General features: G+C 45.7%; 1 protein-coding gene across 4 annotated transcripts; it reads left to right on the top strand.

The window, feature by feature from the left end:
- The first annotated feature begins 4,696 nt into the window (after positions 1-4,696).
- sh3gl3b (SH3-domain GRB2-like 3b) lies at positions 4,697-18,428 on the top strand. Of its 4 annotated transcripts, none has more exons than XM_044192245.1 (10): positions 4,697-4,828; positions 6,740-6,808; positions 6,901-6,973; positions 9,242-9,385; positions 11,552-11,685; positions 12,007-12,165; positions 14,727-14,830; positions 15,764-15,882; positions 15,984-16,037; positions 16,410-18,428. In XM_044192245.1, the coding sequence occupies exons 1-10, from the start codon at positions 4,784-4,786 to the stop codon at positions 16,619-16,621; spliced, it is 1,113 nt and encodes a 370-aa protein (XP_044048180.1). In that variant the 5' UTR covers positions 4,697-4,783; the 3' UTR covers positions 16,622-18,428. The 4 variants fall into 4 exon arrangements, with proteins under 4 accessions (XP_044048180.1, XP_044048179.1, XP_044048182.1 ...); XM_044192244.1 differs by having other exon boundaries at positions 15,984-16,076; XM_044192247.1 differs by lacking the exon at positions 16,410-18,428 and adding an exon at positions 16,129-16,402.
- Positions 18,429-18,837: the final 409 nt, after the last annotated feature.

Here is an 18,837-nt window from a genome sequence, read left to right as displayed (position 1 = left end):
ACAACTAAAAACACAACAGTTGTAGCTGGAAACAATGACAGGATGCAGTTAAATTAAAAAACGACTGATTTAATGTAATTTAACACTAACAGCATTAACATTAGTCTGTATGACCCTAGGTCACTAAACTGGACATTGATCATTACATCTCACTACTTGAATAATTGTGCAATATTCTGTGTATTACTCCCGTGCAATATTTAGTTTCCCATGTTAGTTTTTCCTATTTATTGATATTGATATTATATACCTCCATTACTGCTGTGCAATATCTTAATAATCTCAATAAGCTGCACTTAACTCAGTAAATGCACCACTACTTATTACTTATATTATTACATTGTATTATTATACTGTATTATCATCATCAACCGGTAAACCCACTTGGTACTTCACACTTATTTTATCTTATACTTATACCCACCTGGTACTTCATTTATTTTCTGACCTGTTTTATAGTGTTTTTATAGTGTATCATATTTTTTGCTAGTACTTTCTCCTGTGTGCACTGACGTAAAGGCGAGCTGCTGTAACAAAGAGTTTCCCTTCGGGGATCAATAAAGTATTTCTGATTCTGATTATAGGCAGTGTGTACAACAAATATGACAAAAGCACTACAACAGAGAAATAGATGTAAAAAGAGCTTTTGAAAAGTATTCATAAATAAATAAAAACAGGCTACTAATTCCCAGCTTTGTCATGTTCACCGCGGCGTGTTAAACCCAACATTTCCACCAACACCTGAAGGCAACATGTACCTGACTAGCATATGATTGGCTTGACCACGGTGTTAATACACTGTGGTAAACGGTTGGTAAGTTGAATCTCAGACCACCATTTCCTTACCTCCATCCATTACCTTGCAGGTAGTAGATAGATAGAGGTAATGGATGGAGGTAAGGAAATGGTGGTCTGAGATTCAACTTGCCAACCGTTTACCACAGTGTATTAACACCGTGGTCAAGCCAATCGTATGCTAATCAGGTACTTAACAGTGATGAAGTAGATGCAGCCAGAAAACAATAGGCCTGATTACTGATTACTGGGCCATCATGGAAACAAAGAAGGTCAGTTTCAGGTGAAACTAGGCAGGGTAAACAGCACTCAGGTAGACTCCTCCCTGAGGGCGGGGCTTAAGTAACACAGAGTAGCTTAAATTTCTGAGTTCTCAGACCATTTTCACAATTGAGAATGACTTCCGGATGGGAGCGAAACGTCTTGATTCTGAAAACAGTGTCCAGACGACTACGACTGAAACCTTTTCTACGATGGAACACTCCTGGACGAATGAGGGACGACACCGTCTTGTTTTGAAGAACAGATGAAGTACAATAATAAGCATTTTATGACAATAAAAGCTTTGGAACAAGATGAGTTTTGACTTTTGTTTCTTCTTCTTTTTTTCTACAGTGGAAGAATTCAGCAGCCAAAAGAACACAAACATAACAGCGCAAGATATTCAAGACTGCGTCTACAATCCCACAGACATGTTCAGCTCACGGTTCAGCCTCTAATTTCACTTTTCTGCTGCTTTCCAAACTGTTTACCATCCTTTCTTTATGTGGCAGATTTCTGACAAAAAAAGTAAAGAAACACTGAGAAGGAAAGCTTTCAGCTCTGGGCCACACGAGGTTTCAAAAGTACTAAAGTAAAAAACGTCTTTCAAAGAGAAAATAAAACGACTTGTTGTAGAAAAAGCTCCTCAGAGTAGTAGGCCTTCGTTACTTTCCACCGCTGGAAATCCACAGTGTGTCTAAGGATGACATTTGAAAGTCAAGAGTTTATTGAACTCCTGCTTACGTGTAATTAGTTTCAGCCTCAGTCTGGTGAGACGGTTATTAATGAAGCGCATGCACGTTGGTTATAATCTCCACCAGAGGGCTCGTGTGAGTTACTGGAGTGTGTTAGTGTGTGTGTGTTGCTGCAGCTCAGATCAATGCAAAGACTGGACAGTTGAATAATCCTGCCTGGCGCCGTCTTCGTCACGTGTCATGGTCTGAGGATTTTCAGAATCAGAATCAGAAATACTTTATTGATCCCCGAAGGGAAACTCTTTGTTACAGCAGCTCGCCTTTACGTCAGTGCACACAGGAGAAAGTACTAGCAAACAATATAATACACTATAAAAACTATAATACAGGTCAGAAAATAAATGAAGTACCAGGTGGGTTTACCGGTTGATGATGATAATACAGTATAATAATACAATGTAATAATATAAGTAATAAGCAGAGGTGCATGTACTGTCGAGTTGAGTGCAGCTTATTAAGATTATAATGAGACGGAGGATATTGCACAGCAGTAATAAAGGTATGAATAAATATCAATAAATATGGAATTTTAAACTGAACAGAGTATATTGCACAGCAGTATTAACACAGGATATTGCACAATATGTCAAGTATTGCAGAGATGTTAATGATCAATGTCCAGTTTAGTGACTTCGGGTCATACAGACTGACACTCAGAGGGAGGAGTTAAAGAGTCTGATGGCCACAGGCAGGAAGGACTTCCTGTGGCGCTCTGTGGTGCATTGTATTATTTTACTGTATTATCATCATCAGCCGGTAAACCCACTTGGTACTTTACACTTAGTTTATCTTATACTTATACCCACCTGGTACTTCATTTATTTTCTGACCTGTTTTTATAGTTTTTATAGTGTATTATATTGTTTGCTAGTACTTTCTCCTGTGTGCACTGACGTAAGGGCGAGCTGCTGAAAAAGTTCAATATTTGGCCACCGACTGCAGTTTGCTATGAGCTCCACTAGAGGGCGCCCTCGTGTGTCACTGTTTCTCCACACAGCAGCAGCACTGGTTTACAGCTGGGACGCTGACCCGGGACATTAGTATCCCAGTGTTCAGTGATGCAGGTTTTATGGATGAACACATGCAGACAGATGGAGCGCAGAAACTGATCTCCAGTCAGCGGACAGCTGGCAGCAGACGTATCGACACTCTGACGACGAAAGTGTGAACAAAAACCAAACTGTAATTACATATCTTTTGATAATTTGTTTGATAAAATGAAACTACGATTAGTGGAGTATCAGGAGAGTCATCCTGAACGCTGCTGTTATATTGCACATTTACTAACTGGAATACGAGCTGCGGCCGTCAGTGAAGTTGCTGCTTGACTCTGCAGGTATTCAGCGTCCGAGTTACACAGCCAGGTCCTGGCCTCAGGTGTTTCACTTCAGCTCAGGAAACAAGTGACAACATGGAGATCTTCATTTCGTTTGGCTGCTCAAGAAACATATCTAATTGTTAATAAATAATAGCCATCATTAGCCTACACGTGTTTATGGGAAATGAAAAGGAGATCAAATAAGACAAACAAAATATCCAGAAGCTACAGGTGGAGCGAGAGTAGCAGGTGGAGGCGGAGGTGGTGTTGCAGCCTGTAGTGACTGATCGTCTGTTTGTTAGTGTTACAGTAATCAGATAGTGTTCGTTAATAGCGGCCTAACGGCTCCATCTTTCTTTCTAATAATAGTTGATCAGTTAGATTCAGGCCTGTATTTAACTCACAACCTTGCATGAGGTTCCTGCGAATCCCCTGCTCCCACCTGGTCTGCACACCTGGCCTGCACACCTGGCCTGCACACCTGGCCTGCACACCTGGCCGGGAGCTGTCAGTAACACAGGGAGGTTTGAAGAGAGAGGAACGCCTTCACCTAACGTCTAAACTCGGTGTTTGTGCACGTCTTCTGGTTTAGCCTCCGCTGACTTGAATGGGGATAAAACGATTTAATCGCGCGGCTCTTAACGATAGTGAAACGATTCATTTCATCAAAATTATCCACCGTTTTATCCGCCGCTTCTTTCAATATGCAGCGTTCAGACCGCCGGCGGCGAGAGCGTCAAAGTGACCGGAGGTCGGAGCAGCGAGCAGCGAGCAGCGGCGAGTCTTGGACGGTGTGGCCGTCGAGGGAAGTTGAAGTCCGGGCAACTTTATGGTAATGAGCTACGACGCGGTTTTGTTCCCAAGCATTCGAACGGACTTTGCCTCCTATTTCATGCACGTCAGAGCGTCCGCGAACCTTTACGGCGTTGTTGGCGGGGCAGCCAGGGCGAAGGTTTGAGCACGCAGCCGTCCGACCACAAGTCTATGGAAAAAAAGTCTGTGTGCATCACGTGACGGATGCGGAAGTTGTAATTTCACGGTTTGGCCGCTACTTCAGACTGGCTTCACAGCACAGAGCAGCTTTAATGGGAATGAACGAGCTTCAGGCTTTAACAGCTAATCCTGTGAGCTAATATCTGTAACAGCTGGAGCCGAAGGATAAATACCAACATACAGTTATTGATCATTTGCTTAAATACAAATTATAACTTCATAACAGCATTTTCTGTTTAAGAAATGAACTTTAATCATAGTAATAATAACAATAAACCATAAATCATAGTATAGGCTAATATGCAAATCAATTATATAAAAACCCAACAACATATCGAAAGAAATAATAATAATAATAATAATAATGTAAAAATGCATGAGCTAATGTTGCAGTGGCAGAGCGCCTGTAATCAACATGTGATAATAACCGTGATGATGACAAACCTTATTTTGGACAAAATCTTGTCAGAATAATACATTTAAGCTGCTGTGAGAAATAAGAGTAACCGGTCCCGGTCCCGGAGCCAGTCCCGGTCCCGGAGGCTGCAGCCGGCGGGGCGGAGCGGTGCTCCGAGTATCTGCGGGGGACGGAGCATCTCAGACGGGATGGAGCCGGTCGGTACCCGGCGGCAGCTCCACTGATCCCCGGCCGCCGGTGAAGATGTCTGTCTCCGGTATGAAGAAGCAGCTCCACAAAGCCAGCCAGGTAACCGGGCCGAGCCGGGCCGAGCCGGGTCAAACCGGGCTGATCTACCGGGGGATTGGGCTCGTTTCTGGGTGAATATTCCGTTCAGGCTGGCCTCTGTGGTTTTACTGCGACACAGGGCCTGCAGGCACACATCAGTATCGATCCATCACATCACTATTAGTATATCAGTGAAATGATCGATCCATCAGAGACTTTAATGATAAAATATGATTTTATTTATGTTGCCAACCTGCAATTTACCTGTTATCTAATATTACCCAATACTGTTGTTGTTTATCGTAGTACTTGTACTTCTACTCGGCCTACTGCTCCTGATTACTGATTACTGACTACTACAATCACTGCTGCTACTGCCAGTACTACTAACAGTAGTATTAGTACCCTATTTACTACTAATACTGCTATTAATACTACTACTACTACTACTACTACCTCTGATACTGCTGCCATCAAAATGTTGCTTAAGAAACTCAATGTACTTAAAGTATAAAAAGTACACATTACCTGTCAGTGGGATATTATTGGTTCATTATTGTTTACATATTAATTTGAGCTGTACTTGAACATTTGAACCGCTTTATATACTTGTTGGTAGGTTCATCTATAACAGACAGCATATTTTATTAACTGATCATCAGTTTTTCAGGTAAAATCTTAATCTGAAAAGTATGTAGTGGAATAAAAAGTACAATATTTCCCTCTGAGATGAAGTAGAAGTATAAAGTAGCATAAAGTACCTCAAAATCGCACTTAAGTACACTGCTTGAGTAAATGTACTTAGTTACTTTCCACCACTAATTATAAAGTACATAACCTCTGACGAAAACTTAGCTGCTGCTGTTACTACTACTGCTCTTACTACTTCTACTACTGCTACTACTACTGCTGCTGTTACTACTACTGCTACTACTGCTACTACTACTGCTCTTACTACTTCTATTACTGCTACTACTACTACTGCTGCTGCTACTACTGCTACTACTGTTACTACTACTGCTCTTACCACTCTACCACCGCCACCACCACCGCCGCTGTTACCACCACCGCCACCACCGTTACCACCACCGCTCCACCACTCCACACCGCCACCACCGCCGCCGCCGCTCACCACCACCGCCACCACCGCCCACCACTCTACCACCGCCACCGCCGCGACCACCACCGTTCACCGCCGCCGCCACCACCACCGTTGCCACCACCACCGCCGCCGCCGCCACCACCACCACCGCCGTTACCACTCCACCACCGCCACCACCGCTCCACCACTCCACCACCGCCACCGCCGCGACCACCACCGCCGCCGCCGCCACCACCACCACCGCCGCCGCTCCACCACCACCGCCACCACCGCTCCACCACTCTACCACCGCCACCGTTGCCACCACCACCGCCACCGCCGCCGCCACCACCACCGTTGCCACCACCACCGCCGCCGCCGCCACCACCACCACCGCCGTTACCACTCCCACCACCGCCACCGCCACCACCACCGCCGTTACCACCGCCACCGCTACCACCGCCACCACCGTCACCACCACCGCTGTTACCACCACCGCCACCACCGCCACCGTTGCCACCACCACCGCCGCCGCCGCCACCGCCGCCTTACCACTCTACCACCGCCACCGTTACCACCACCACCACCACCGCCGCCACCACCACCGCTCCACCACTCTACCACCGCCACCGTTACCACCACCACCACCACCGCCGCCACCACCACCGCCGCCACCACCGCCGCCGCCACCGCTGTTACCACTTCACCACCGCCACCACCACCGCCGCTGCCACCGCCTTACCACTCTACTACTGCTACTGCTACTTCTACTGCTACTACTGCTGCTATTACTGCTGCTGCTACTGTTACTGCTGCTACTACTGCTGCTACTTCCACAACTCTTCCTGCAGCTGCTGAACGAGAGGCTGATGGGAGCTGAAGGAACAAAGATGGATGAAGACTTCCTGAAGATGGAGAAGGTAAAGCTGTGAATACGACTCGTCACTGTGCTCACACAGAGACCTGACTCTGATCAGAACTGACTTCCTCTCTCTCTCTCTCTCTCTGTCAGACTGTTGTGGTCATCCACTCTCTGCTGGCTGAGCTGCTGTCCAAAACAACGGAGTTCCTCCAGCCAAACCCAGGTACTGAGAAAAACAACCGCCATAAACACAACACGACAGCTGCGTTCACTGAACACAGGGGAATCACACGTTTCAGATATTCAGGAGGAAAACTGATTGTGAGCTGTGAGTCTCATTCTCTTTTGAAATGGCTCGACAAAATCCTGACATATTCTGGCGTAGAGATGATCAAAAACTGGAGTGGCTGTTTAATTTTGATGAGTTTAAGTCAAAAGAAGGCAAGATGGATTATTTAACTCTCTCCAGTATTATATGGTAAATGTTTTGTCCAGTGATTTAATTTAGTTGTAGACAATGAAGGTCTGAAGATTGGATTATGAAAGTTGTTGAAAGTGGTTTTCTGTTTTTGGACTTATTTACCTGCATTCTGGTTCTGGCTTATATGAATTTGTAGTCTCTTGTAAGCCCGTGCCGGTTGGGCATACGCTTGGTTGTATGCTTGATAAAGTGTAATTAAAAATGTATTCATTCATTCATATATAATTCAGTGTTCTTTTCTGTTATAAGAAGTGATACTAAACGATAATAATAAGAGCAAAGAAAAGGCAATAAGGTAAAAGCTTTGATATTTTTCCCACTCAAGACAACTGCTTACATTTCAAAAATAACTAATGATGAATAATAATTGAAAAAGACTGTAAAGTCTAAACTTGACATGTGATGTAAATGAGATATTACTGCCTGATTAGGTATTATAAGGACGACTGGGCCATAGTTCTTCGAGCTGGTGTGCACATTTAAACACAAGGATCCGAGAGGCATTTAACCGTTTACTGAGTGAGGGAGTGAGTAGATGAATGGATGATTGAACATAAATCAATATATTGCCACGCATACCATAACTAAGAATAACGAACAAAGGTACATTATCAATGCATCCACTAAGGTTAAAAAGTAATCTTTCAAGCCTTCATCAGGATCCTATTTATAGAAAATGTAAGTAAATACAGGATAACAAATATGCAGCCACTTTCTCTAAATTTAAACAGTTAGTCAGAATCAGAAATCCTTTATTGATCCCCGAAGGGAAACTCTTTGTTACAGCAGCTCGCCTTTACGTCAGTGCACACAGGAGAAAGTACTAGCAAAAAATATAATACAATGCACTATAAAACACTATAAAACAGGTCAGAAAATAAATTAAGTACCAGTCTACTTACAGGCTTTATCTCAAAGGTAAGTATATTAAGTGGCTCCAACACAGTGAATGATCTGCTTCCTTACAGTTCGGCCTTACCAGGTATCAGACAGCTCCAAGACGATACGTCACGAGCTGTTAGGACGTCAGATACACACAGCATGTCGACGTCACTCACAGGATATAAACAATAAGGCCCCGTTCACACCGCGAGTCTTAATGCTCAATTCTGATTTTTTGCTCAGAGCCGATTTTTTGTTTGGCACATTTCACATTACCTTTTAAAATGTGGCCTGTATCTGATTCCAGTGTGAACTGTTTGAGGTTTCAAACTAACCCGCATGAGCAAAAGAACAATATGACGCGACCACGAACCGCTTCGGTTGTTAGAATCATTTGCTTCTTTAAATTTACCTTTAAGACTCTTCACCTTCCTTTGGCACTGAAGCCACGTTCTTCTGCGTCCCCGTTCTTCCATTTCGTGTGCTAGTTTTTCAAAAACGGAGCGGTTACTGTAGGATCCTTCTAGTTTAGTTTGAACTGAAGTATCTCCCCATGTACTAATTAGGTCTAACACCTCACTCTCCCTCCATTGACTCGCTCCATCAAGTTTTTAACGTTACTGTCTGCGTCTGTCGTGTCTGGGGCTGACTCGCCGGCGCATAGTTGTGACAAATGTCGACGCAGATTGACGTAAAAGTCGCATCAAATTCGCCTTGGTTGTTCACACTGCGGCCGCATTGAAAAAAATCAGATCTGGGTCTGATTCAGGACCACATATGTATGTGGTCTAAATCTGATTTGAAAAAAATCAGATCTGGGCAAGATTTGAGCGTTCACACTACTACTACTACGGATTTGGGCCACTTTTGCCTGCAGTGTGAACGGAAGTCGTCGAAACGAACTGGTGTGGCAGCCCGGTCTCAGACAGGGGAGGGGCCGTGCCCTCACGTCACCTCCCCTTCTCCAAACTCCTCCCCCTGCGCGCTGACAGGTGCTTCGCTCCGCCCACTCCGGGTCGCACAGAACTGACAAGAAAGTCATAGTTTTCATGGAAACATAAAGCCGCCAACGCTACTGCGTCTGTTGATTCTTCTGATTGATTCTTGAATGTCTTTGTGTTGTCAAAGCATACAGAGCCAAACTGAGCATGCTCAACACGATGTCCAGGATTCGAGGACAGGGGAAGTGGACGGGTTACCCGCAGACAGAGGGCATGCTGGGAGACTGCATGCTGCACTACGGCCAGGAGCTCGGAGCTGCTTCTGAATTTGGTACGATGTCGGTTTCAACACCGCCGGCCCAGCTAAGAGCTGTGTTTCCATGGTAACAATCACAAATGGAGGAAAACGTGACATTAAACATTTAATGCAGCAAACAATAAGAAAGGGAAGAGGGTCAGGGACCAGTAACGCCTTGGAAATCTATGAATGATAATATAAATATCTGCTCGGTCCCAGTAAGAATCAACCTGCAACTTTTATTCTTTATTGTCTGGTTTAAAAAGTCTTACAAAACAAAACGTGAACTGATTTAAGCTACAGTCAAAGTCTTTGTACAAGCAGCCCCAGATGTCCAGCAATAAAACTGAACCATCCAAACAACATTAAAGCAAACTGAACACTGAGCAATACGCTGAGATTGTAGTTTATTTTAATCTTAGTCTGTTTAATGTTAGACATCGTTTTTATCTGTGCTTTTATTTGTGCAAATACAAATAATGTTCTCACAGTATTTCAGACTACATTGTCACGAGACTGCGTTTATTTCAGACTACAGATTAGATTAATGAGCGCGCGTCTGTCTGCCTTTGTGGAAGATTCAGTCCTCGGCAATCTGCCCGGCAGAAATGTGCAAACGTTTCCGGTGTAATTTAAAAAATGTTACTCTGCTGACTCTCTGCTTTTCCTGTTTTTTCTTTGTTCGGTCATCCTCCTCTTGTCCTCCGGTCCGTCCTCTGGTTGGTCCTGTGGTTGGTCCTGTGGTTGGTCCTCCTCTCGTCCTCCGGACCGTCCTCTGGTTGGTCCTGTGGTTGGTCCTGTGGTTGGTCCTCCTCTCGTCCTCCGGACCGTCCTCTGGTTGGTCCTGTGGTTGGTCCTGTGGTTGGTCCTCCTCTCGTCCTCTGGTCCGTCCTCTGGTCCGTCCTGTGGTTGGTCCTGTGGTTGGTCCTCCTCTCGTCCTCCGGACCGTCCTCCGGTTGGTCCTGTGGTTGGTCCTCCTCTCGTCCTCTGGTTGGTCCTGTGGTTGGTCCTCCTCTCGTCCTGTGGTCCGTCCTCTGGTTGGTCCTCTGGTTGGTCCTCTGGTTGGTCCTCCTCTCGTCCTGTGGACTGTCCTCTGGTCCGTTCTCTGGTTGGTCCTCCTCTCGTCCTCTGGTCCGTCCTGTGGTTGGTCCTGTGGTCCGTCCTGTGGTCCGTCCTCTGGTTGGTCCTGTGGTTGGTCCTCCTCTCGTCCTCTGGTCCGTCCTGTGGTTGGTCCTCCTCTCGTCCTCTGGTCCGTCCTCTGGTTGGTCCTCCTCTCGTATCCCCTCTGGTCCGTCCTGTGGTCCGTCCTCTGGTTGGTCCTCCTCTCGCCCTCTGGTTGGTCCTGTGGTTGGTCCCTCCTCTCGCCCCTCTGGTTGGTCCTGTGGTTGGTCCTCCTCTCGTCCTGTGGTCCGTCCTCTGGTTGGTCCTCCTCTCGTCCTCTGGTTGGTCCTGTGGTTGGTCCTCCTCTCGTCCTCTGGTCCGTCCTGTGGTCCGTCCTGTGGTCCGTCCTCTGGTTGGTCCTCCTCTCGTCCTCTGGTTGGTCCTGTGGTTGGTCCTCCTCTCGTCCTCTGGTTGGTCCTGTGGTTGGTCCTCCTCTCGTCCTCTGGTCCGTCCTGTGGTCCGTCCTGTGGTCCGTCCTCTGGTTGGTCCTCCTCTCGTCCTCTGGTTGGTCCTGTGGTTGGTCCTCCTCTCGTCCTGTGGTCCGTCCTCTGGTTGGTCCTCCTCTCGTCCTCTGGTCCGTCCTCTGGTTGGTCCTCCTCTCGTCCTCTGGTTGGTCCTCTGGTTGGTCCTCCTCTCGTCCTCTGGTCCGTCCTCTGGTTGGTCCTCCTCTCGTCCTCTGGCTGGTCCTGTGGTTGGTCCTCCTCTCGTCCTGTGGTCTGTCCTCTGGTTGGTCCTCCTCTCGTCCTCTGGTCCGTCCTCTGGTTGGTCCTCCTCTCGTCCTCTGGTTGGTCCTGTGGTTGGTCCTCCTCTCGTCCTGTGGTCCGTCCTCTGGTTGGTCCTCCTCTCGTCCTGTGGTCTGTCCTCTGGTTGGTCCTCCTCTCGTCCTCTGGTCCGTCCTCTGGTTGGTCCTCCTCTCGTCCTCTGGTTGGTCCTGTGGTTGGTCCTCCTCTCGTCCTGTGGTCCGTCCTCTGGTTGGTCCTCCTCTCGTCCTCTGGTTGGTCCTCCTCTCGTCCTCTGGTTGGTCCCCTGGTGGTTCAGGCGGTGCTCTGACTGGTGTGGGTGACGCCCTGCAGCAGGTTGCTCAGGCCAGGGACGCTCTGGATGTCAACGTCAAGCGCACCTTCATCGACCCTCTGCAGGACCTCCACAACACGGAGCTGAAGGAGATCCGGGTGAGAGGAGCTCACGTTCGCTGGCACGACGGAAACAAAACGCAGAAAAACAAAACTGATGTTCTTTTCTCATCTGAGACTGAAGGTTTCACAGTCTTGACTTTTATGACCCTGAGGAGTCGTGTGTTTCAAAAATACACAAAAATTATTTTTTTTAAATGGCATTTTAAAAGTAATGTTTTGCAAGTTCCAGCTTTAGCACAGATGTAATCACCCAGAACCCAAGTGGGAAAAACAGAAACTGCTCAGATCTGAACGAAGAATTTTGTCCAGATATTCAGTAACCATGTGATCTGATCTTTGTTCTGATTGGTTCCTCAGTACCAGCTGAAGAAGCTGAACGGCCGTCGGCTGGACTTTGACTACAAGAGGAGACGAAGAGGGAAAGTCCCAGCGGAGGAGGTCCGGCGGGCCTGGGACAAGTTCGTCACCTCCAAGGAGCTGGCAGAGAGCAGCATGTTCGTCCTGCTGCAGAGCGACGTGAGTCTGAGCCGACAAGCCGTCAGAAACTGATCCGAATGACTTCGTGATCGGTGATTTGAGTGTCTGATCGGTTCAGTTCTGACTTTGTGAGAAGACTGCGCAGAGATGCTTCATGTCTCTGAGTTTATGATTATACCTTTACTGAATTTTCCAACATTACCGACATTAACTCCAGCCTACAGCCGTCCCACACGTACACGATATCGAAGAGGGAATAAATCATACACATTACTGGGTATTTGTCCAGATGTTCCAAAACGCTCTGGTTGATCTGACAGTAGTCTGTTTTAGTCGTTACATCCTATGTACGTTTTGTATTTGAAAAACAAAATGCATTAGTTTGTTAATGGTGTTTTGTATTTGAAAACCAATCTTAGGGCATTTTATTTTGTCTGAAATTCGCTCTGTACCGATGGAGCCCGTGAATGACTTTAACCCGTCCTGATGGGTTCTGATGAGGCATGAAGCTGCCCGGTTCCTACGGAGGTGCATTGCAGTCACACAAAAATAAATTGGAGACCTTATCTAGTAATTATAACTCTGTATCTCATAATTACAAGACAATATCTTATAATTAGGAGACAACAGGTGTTACAGTGTATTCTGTGACCCGGACCTTCTGCTACACCGCCACTGCAAACGTTGTTATCAGACTTAACTGCATGCTTTATTTTGACAGTTGTTCCCAGATGGACCATAGTGTTTCGAGAGGTTCACACACTTTGATAGCTGTGTATCCATGAAGCATCCCGTACTGGTTTAGCTGCTCCTGAACCAACAGAGTGTTTTCCACCTGAACAACCCCAACAACTTGATATGCCTGTTCAGTGTTGACATACTAATAATAATGAAACCATCCACATTACTGGGTGTCGTCCCTCATTCGTCCAGGAGTGTTCTATCGTAGAAAAGGTTTCAGTCGTAGTCGTCTGGACACTGTACACAGAAACAGAGCGATGTTGTCTACTCCATTCAGTGCAGTGAGGAAAACTGCAAAGAGCGGTACATAGGCGGGACCAAACAGCCACTTCACAAAAGACTTTATCAGCACAGACGACACGCTTACTCAGGATTGCAGAGCGCCGTGCATTTGCATCTAAAAGCTACAAACCGCACATTTGAAGACAGCGAGGTGGAGATTCTAAGTAGAGAGAAGAGTTGGTTTGAAAGAGGAGTCAAAGAAGCCATTTTTGTGAAAAACGAAAACCCCTCTTTGAACAGAAATGGTGGTCTGAGATTCAATCTGCCTAAAGTTTACCACAGTGTATTAACACCGTGGTCAAGCCAATCACATGCTAATCAGGTACTTAACAGTGATGAGGGAGGTGCAGCCAGAAAACAACAGGCCTGATTACTGATTACTGGGCCATCATGGAAACTATTAGGTCAGTTTCAGGTGAAACTAGCTATTAACAGATGCTCAGGTAGACTCCCTCCTGAGGGCGGGGCTTATGTAACACAGAGTAGCTTAAATTTCTAGTTCCCGTCCCATTTTTTCCACAGTTGAGAATGACTTCCGGATGGGAGCCGAAACGTCTTGATTCTGAAAACAGCGTCCAGACGACTGCGACTGAAACCTTTTCTACCATCCACATTGCTCACTGTCTCAAACCAAGGAGGAAATAAGAATGAATTGTCTTCTCAAATAGCGATGATTGATAACCAACTTAACTGTTTCACATAATTAAGATGAGATCTTGAGATATGGAAGTCATAATTACAAGATAAGGCCTACAATTCTTCTTCTTTGGTGAATGCAATGCGCCTCCGTAAACTGCTAACTCAGAGCAGCGTTAAATGTGGAGTAAAGAGATGCAGCTGCATGGGTTGTATAGAGTTGATTCTACACCCTTTTGCAGTGGGTCAGTTTACAAACATGCTTCCATCCAACTGTTCTGTTGAGAGACTCCTGTAGGCATCAGAAGGAGTTAGACGGGGAAAGAGAGTCCACGGGAGGCGGGGAACACAGCGTGACCCGAAGCAGGAGCCTAGAGAAAGGGCTTCTCACGATTAGAGTGGATCCTTAACTGGCCCCAAATCTTGAGCCACACTGACAACAGGACTGTTGATGGCCGATGCCTCTGAGATTCTGCAGAATCCAGTTAGTAAAGAAGCGTTTTAGCGCCGCCCCCCCCCCCCTCAGGTCAGTAAGGATCATTTTAAAATGCCAGACTGGAGCAGGAAGATGCACCGTTCCTGCTTCTGAGATGTTTGTGACGGACGCAAAAACACTGATTAGTGCATGTTTTTGAAAATGGTAGAATCGAACAGACAAACACACAGGATCTGTTTCTGAACTCGAGAGCAAACCCAGCGAGAGAAAACTTTTGTTTGATTAAAATTGTATTTTATATTTCATGTGTATTCAGCTTCAGAGGTACTGACGCTAGGCTGGGCCAGACACCCAGAACTGGCTGTAACTCTTAAAGTTAAATAGTGAACCATATGATGGTTTTTATCATTAATATGTAGTGATTAATATATGAAGTCCACTGAGTGTTTGGTCAGAGTCCCTGTGCTGCAGACGAACAGATGTGTCACGATGTTTCCTCCCGCAGGTCGATCAGCTCAGTCGTCTGGCAGCTCTGGTCGCTGCACTGCTGGACTTTCACCGCAACGCCCACCGCATCCTGCTGGGTCTCCATGGCAACCTGCAGGCAAGGTGAGCCCGTGTTCAACACCTATCACATCTCTCCAGAGGGAAGACCACAGTGTCAATCAATAATCAATAAGATTCTACACTCGGTGGCCATGAGCACAGAGAGCACCAAAATGGAGAGAGATCCTCTGGGGAGCATGAATATTTTCCGGAAATTTCACTGTAATCTTCTTATTAGATTTTGAGATATGTTATACAGGTGAACATTTTGGCCTGAAAATGGCAGTAAAGAAAGTCACCACAGTCAGGAGGGTTCATCCACTGGCACCATGAATGAGTCTCTCCCAGCTGAAGCTGAGTTAAAGGCTACAACAACCTGCAAATCACTGTTTGTGTCTGTGTCCTGTGTCTCTGCGTGGAGACGGGATGAGCACATAAACCAGACTGGGTCTGCAGCTAGCAGCTCTGTGAGGCTGCGCTGAGACCCAGCGGTGCTTTGAGCTAAATGCTAACGTCAAACATGCTCACACCGACAGTGCTAACATGCTGATGTTTAGCAGCTGTAATGTTCACCATGTTCACAATCTTAGTTTAGCGTGTTAGCATGCTAACATTAGCTAGTTAGCAGTAAACACAGAGTGCAGCTGAGGCTGATGGGAACGCCATCAGCTCTGCAGGTGTTTGGTCAGAAACCAAAAATTCAATCAGTTAACGTTTTGCCGCCAGCATGGCTAAACCATGCCAAACAAAAGCATTGTATTGAGACTGACGGACATGTTTACAGGGTGAACTATTAACATGGATTAGCAACTGAAGCCACCATCAGGTCGACATGTTAATGTGTCCAACCTGCAGAGCTGATGGCGTTCCCATCAGCCTCAGCTGCACTCTGTGTTCACTGCTAACCAGCTAATGTTAGCATGCTAACACGCTGTAAGTGTGCTGACGCTGACATGGCTGTAGACTCTTAAATGTTCTGTATATGTTGGGAAACAGGCTGACCGCAGCCAGTAACAAACCAGAGCGACGGTTCAGGCCCAAAAAGATCAGAAGCGAACACAACGGCAGCGTCGGATTTTACCTCCAGCCGTCCATCACATCTGCAGTTTCCTCAGGTTGCTCCTTAAAATACGATCACGTCACATTTGTCTGGAGCAAAATATCTGATCGTATAAGATTTTGAACTTGTATTTTTCTGCACATCTTTCTGTGACAGGAGAGCAGCTGACGGTGTTACCGCCCAGACCCGGCAGTCCCGTCTCCTGTTCCGGTAAGAAAACACAGACAAACTTCCACAAGCGACACAAAGGTGAGATTTATGCTTTTATTTCTTTAAGCTGTTTTCAAACATTATGTTTCAGTTTTACGAGAGAGAAGACTTTAAAGAGGAGAAGATTAACTGGTCGGTTTGACAGAGAGCAGCTCACAGCAGCTTTTCCATGAGACCATCCGGGACGAAGATGCAGACAAAATGAACTGTTAGCTTGTCGTCCTACTAGAGAAAAGTCTTTTCCACGCTTAGTGCACTTGCAATAATACGTCCTGCTCACAGTCTCTACTAACAGTAAATCTTCATTAAACATTTCCTCATGATGCTGTTCCTCTCTCTCTCTCTCTGTTTGTCTTGGTGTCTCTCGCCCAGCGGACAGTAAGCTGGTCCTGGATCAGCCCTGTTGCCGGGCGATGTACTCCTTCCACCCGAACCACGAGGGCGAGCTGGACTTCAGCGAGGGCGACGTCATCGTCCTCACCAATCAGGTCGACGCCAACTGGTACGAGGGCGCGCTCGGCGGCCAATCGGGGCTGTTCCCCGTCAGCTACGTGGACGTGCTGGTGCCTCTGCCGTTACCATGACAACGTACCAAACATCCACGCGCTCCGCACTGAACGCAGAAATCAGATCGTACGTGCTGATCAGCAGCAGGAGCGCGTCGTCAATAATATGCAACTGTTCTGCTTCTTATTTGCACTTTTTTCACAAGCGCATCAGCAGGCGACGTGTCCGTCTTACAGGAAAGGAAGGCCATAGTTTCTACTGTAGAGCACTTTAGTTTCTGAGCTCATGTCGCTAAACAGAAGCTCGGTCAGTAAATACGCCATTTTTAGACCGAAGTGTGTGTTTCCCTTTAAGACCTTTAGCTTAATTTCCTGCACAAAGCTGCTCTTGCCTTCGCATTACTGCACATTTCGATTTCTGTACTCAGACACACAAATGCATCCGCGTCGGTCTGATGCGATCTGCATTTCTGAGTAAGATAGATTGCAGACTGCTCTGAGCAGAGCACTATCTGGGTGCATCCACTATAATGTACAATTTCATGATAAGTATAAATACAAAACACTATCTAGTAAGTTTAATTTACAGTGTGGTTGGTGGTGCCGTGTATTTTGGGCTGACAGGACTGGACTGCAGCAATCATCAGTGTGGTTCACTTTCTACGTTCTGCATGTGCTCAAAGCAAAGTTATTGTGACTTGTCTGCACTTTATCTGAAGCTTTATGAGACTCAGGCCAGGAAATGCTTGTTAAACAAACAAATACACAATAAAAGAAAATGCTCAAATTACGTTTTGCCTTTGACCCGAGACGTTAAACAGGTGGCTAGATTAACTTCAGCTTCAAGAGCTTCACATTGCGCCTCTACACAACAGAGATTAAATGCGTCTAAAACAAATTTGTAATAAATCAAATGCTTACATTACAAACCAGCTGACACATGGCAAACCTGGGGCCTTAAATGTTGTCCACCGGGGAAATACCTGCTTCAGTTTGCAGCTAAACTTCATGAAACTCAGCATTTTGAGAAAATAGCACTCAATAGTGTTTCTGCATGTTTTTACTGTTCGAACTCAAAGAATCAGATCTGTGGTAGATTATTGTCACAAACATGAACTTAACTGCTGTAATTAAAGGAACAGTATTTTGGGAAAATGTTGAAGATGGATATAAATTTCATTTCTGTGCGTCCAATAGGACAGGTCAGACACATATGACCGGTAACGAGTACGCAGAGCGAGCGGGGTTTCCATATCTGAGCATATCTACAACAGTGTAGAAATACTCGAGTAAAAGTCCTGCAATCACAATTTTGCATTAGTAGCAGCAAAATGTACATAAAGTACGAAAAGTACAAGTATTAAGCAGAATGAGCCATTTCAGAATAATATATATTATATTATTGATTTATTTGTTGATTATATTTTGAATTAATTATGTGAATCTGCAGACACAACTAGTAACTAACGTTATTAAATAAATGCAGTGCAGTGCAACATTTCCCTCTGGGATGTGGTGGAGCAGAAGTATAAAGTAGCATAAAATCGAAATACTCAAGTAAAGTACAAGTACCTCAAAATGTACTTAACTACAGTACTTGAGTGAATGTGCTTAGTTACTTTCCACCGCTGGTTGTTGGAAGGTGATTTTTTTTAAACTTTTGTTGGAGCTAGGCTAGCAGTTTCCCCTTGTTTCCAGTCTTTGTGCTAAGCTAGGCTAAACACCACCGCAGTGTCTCTGAACAGGAGACACAGATGAAACTGAAATCTGTCTTGTTGGACTGTCCCTGTAATTTACAGTGGTGTGAAAAAGTGTTCGCCCCCTTCCTGATTTCTTTTTTTTTTTTGCATGTTTGTCAAACTTAAATGTTTCAGATCATCAAACTAATTTAAATATTAGTCAACGATAACACAAGTAAACACAAAATGCAGTTTTTAAATGAAGGTTGTTATTATTAAGGGAAAACAAAATCCAAACCTACATGGCCCTGTGTGAAAAAGTGATTGCTCCCTAAACCTAATAACTGGTTGCTCCACCCTTAGCAGCAACAACTGCAATCAAGCGTTTGCGCTAACTTGCAGTGAGTCTTTTACAGCGCTGTGGAGGAGTTTCGGCCCACTCATCTTTGCAGAATTGTTGTAATTCAGCCACATTGGAGGGTTTTCGAGCATGAACTGCCTTTTTAAGGTCACGCCACAGCATCTCAATAGGATTCAGGTCAGGACTTTGACTAGGCCGCTCCAAAGTCTTCATTTTGTTCTTCTTCAGCCGTTCAGAGACGCCACAACAACATC

The sequence above is a fragment of the Siniperca chuatsi genome, linkage group LG4 (assembly GCF_020085105.1).
Source record: "Siniperca chuatsi isolate FFG_IHB_CAS linkage group LG4, ASM2008510v1, whole genome shotgun sequence".
NCBI lineage: Eukaryota > Metazoa > Chordata > Actinopteri > Centrarchiformes > Sinipercidae > Siniperca > Siniperca chuatsi.
This window is presented reverse-complemented; position numbering and strand designations above follow the sequence as displayed.

Coding starts and splice junctions, on each gene's coding strand:
- sh3gl3b (XM_044192244.1), top strand. CDS start 4,784: ATGTCTGTCTCCGGTATGAAGAAGCAGCTCCACAAAGCCAGCCAG. Junction 11,686..12,006: donor CGGAGCTGAAGGAGATCCGG/GTGAGAGGAGCT, acceptor TTGGTTCCTCAG/TACCAGCTGAAGAAGCTGAA. Junction 15,883..15,983: donor CACATCTGCAGTTTCCTCAG/GTTGCTCCTTAA, acceptor TTTCTGTGACAG/GAGAGCAGCTGACGGTGTTA.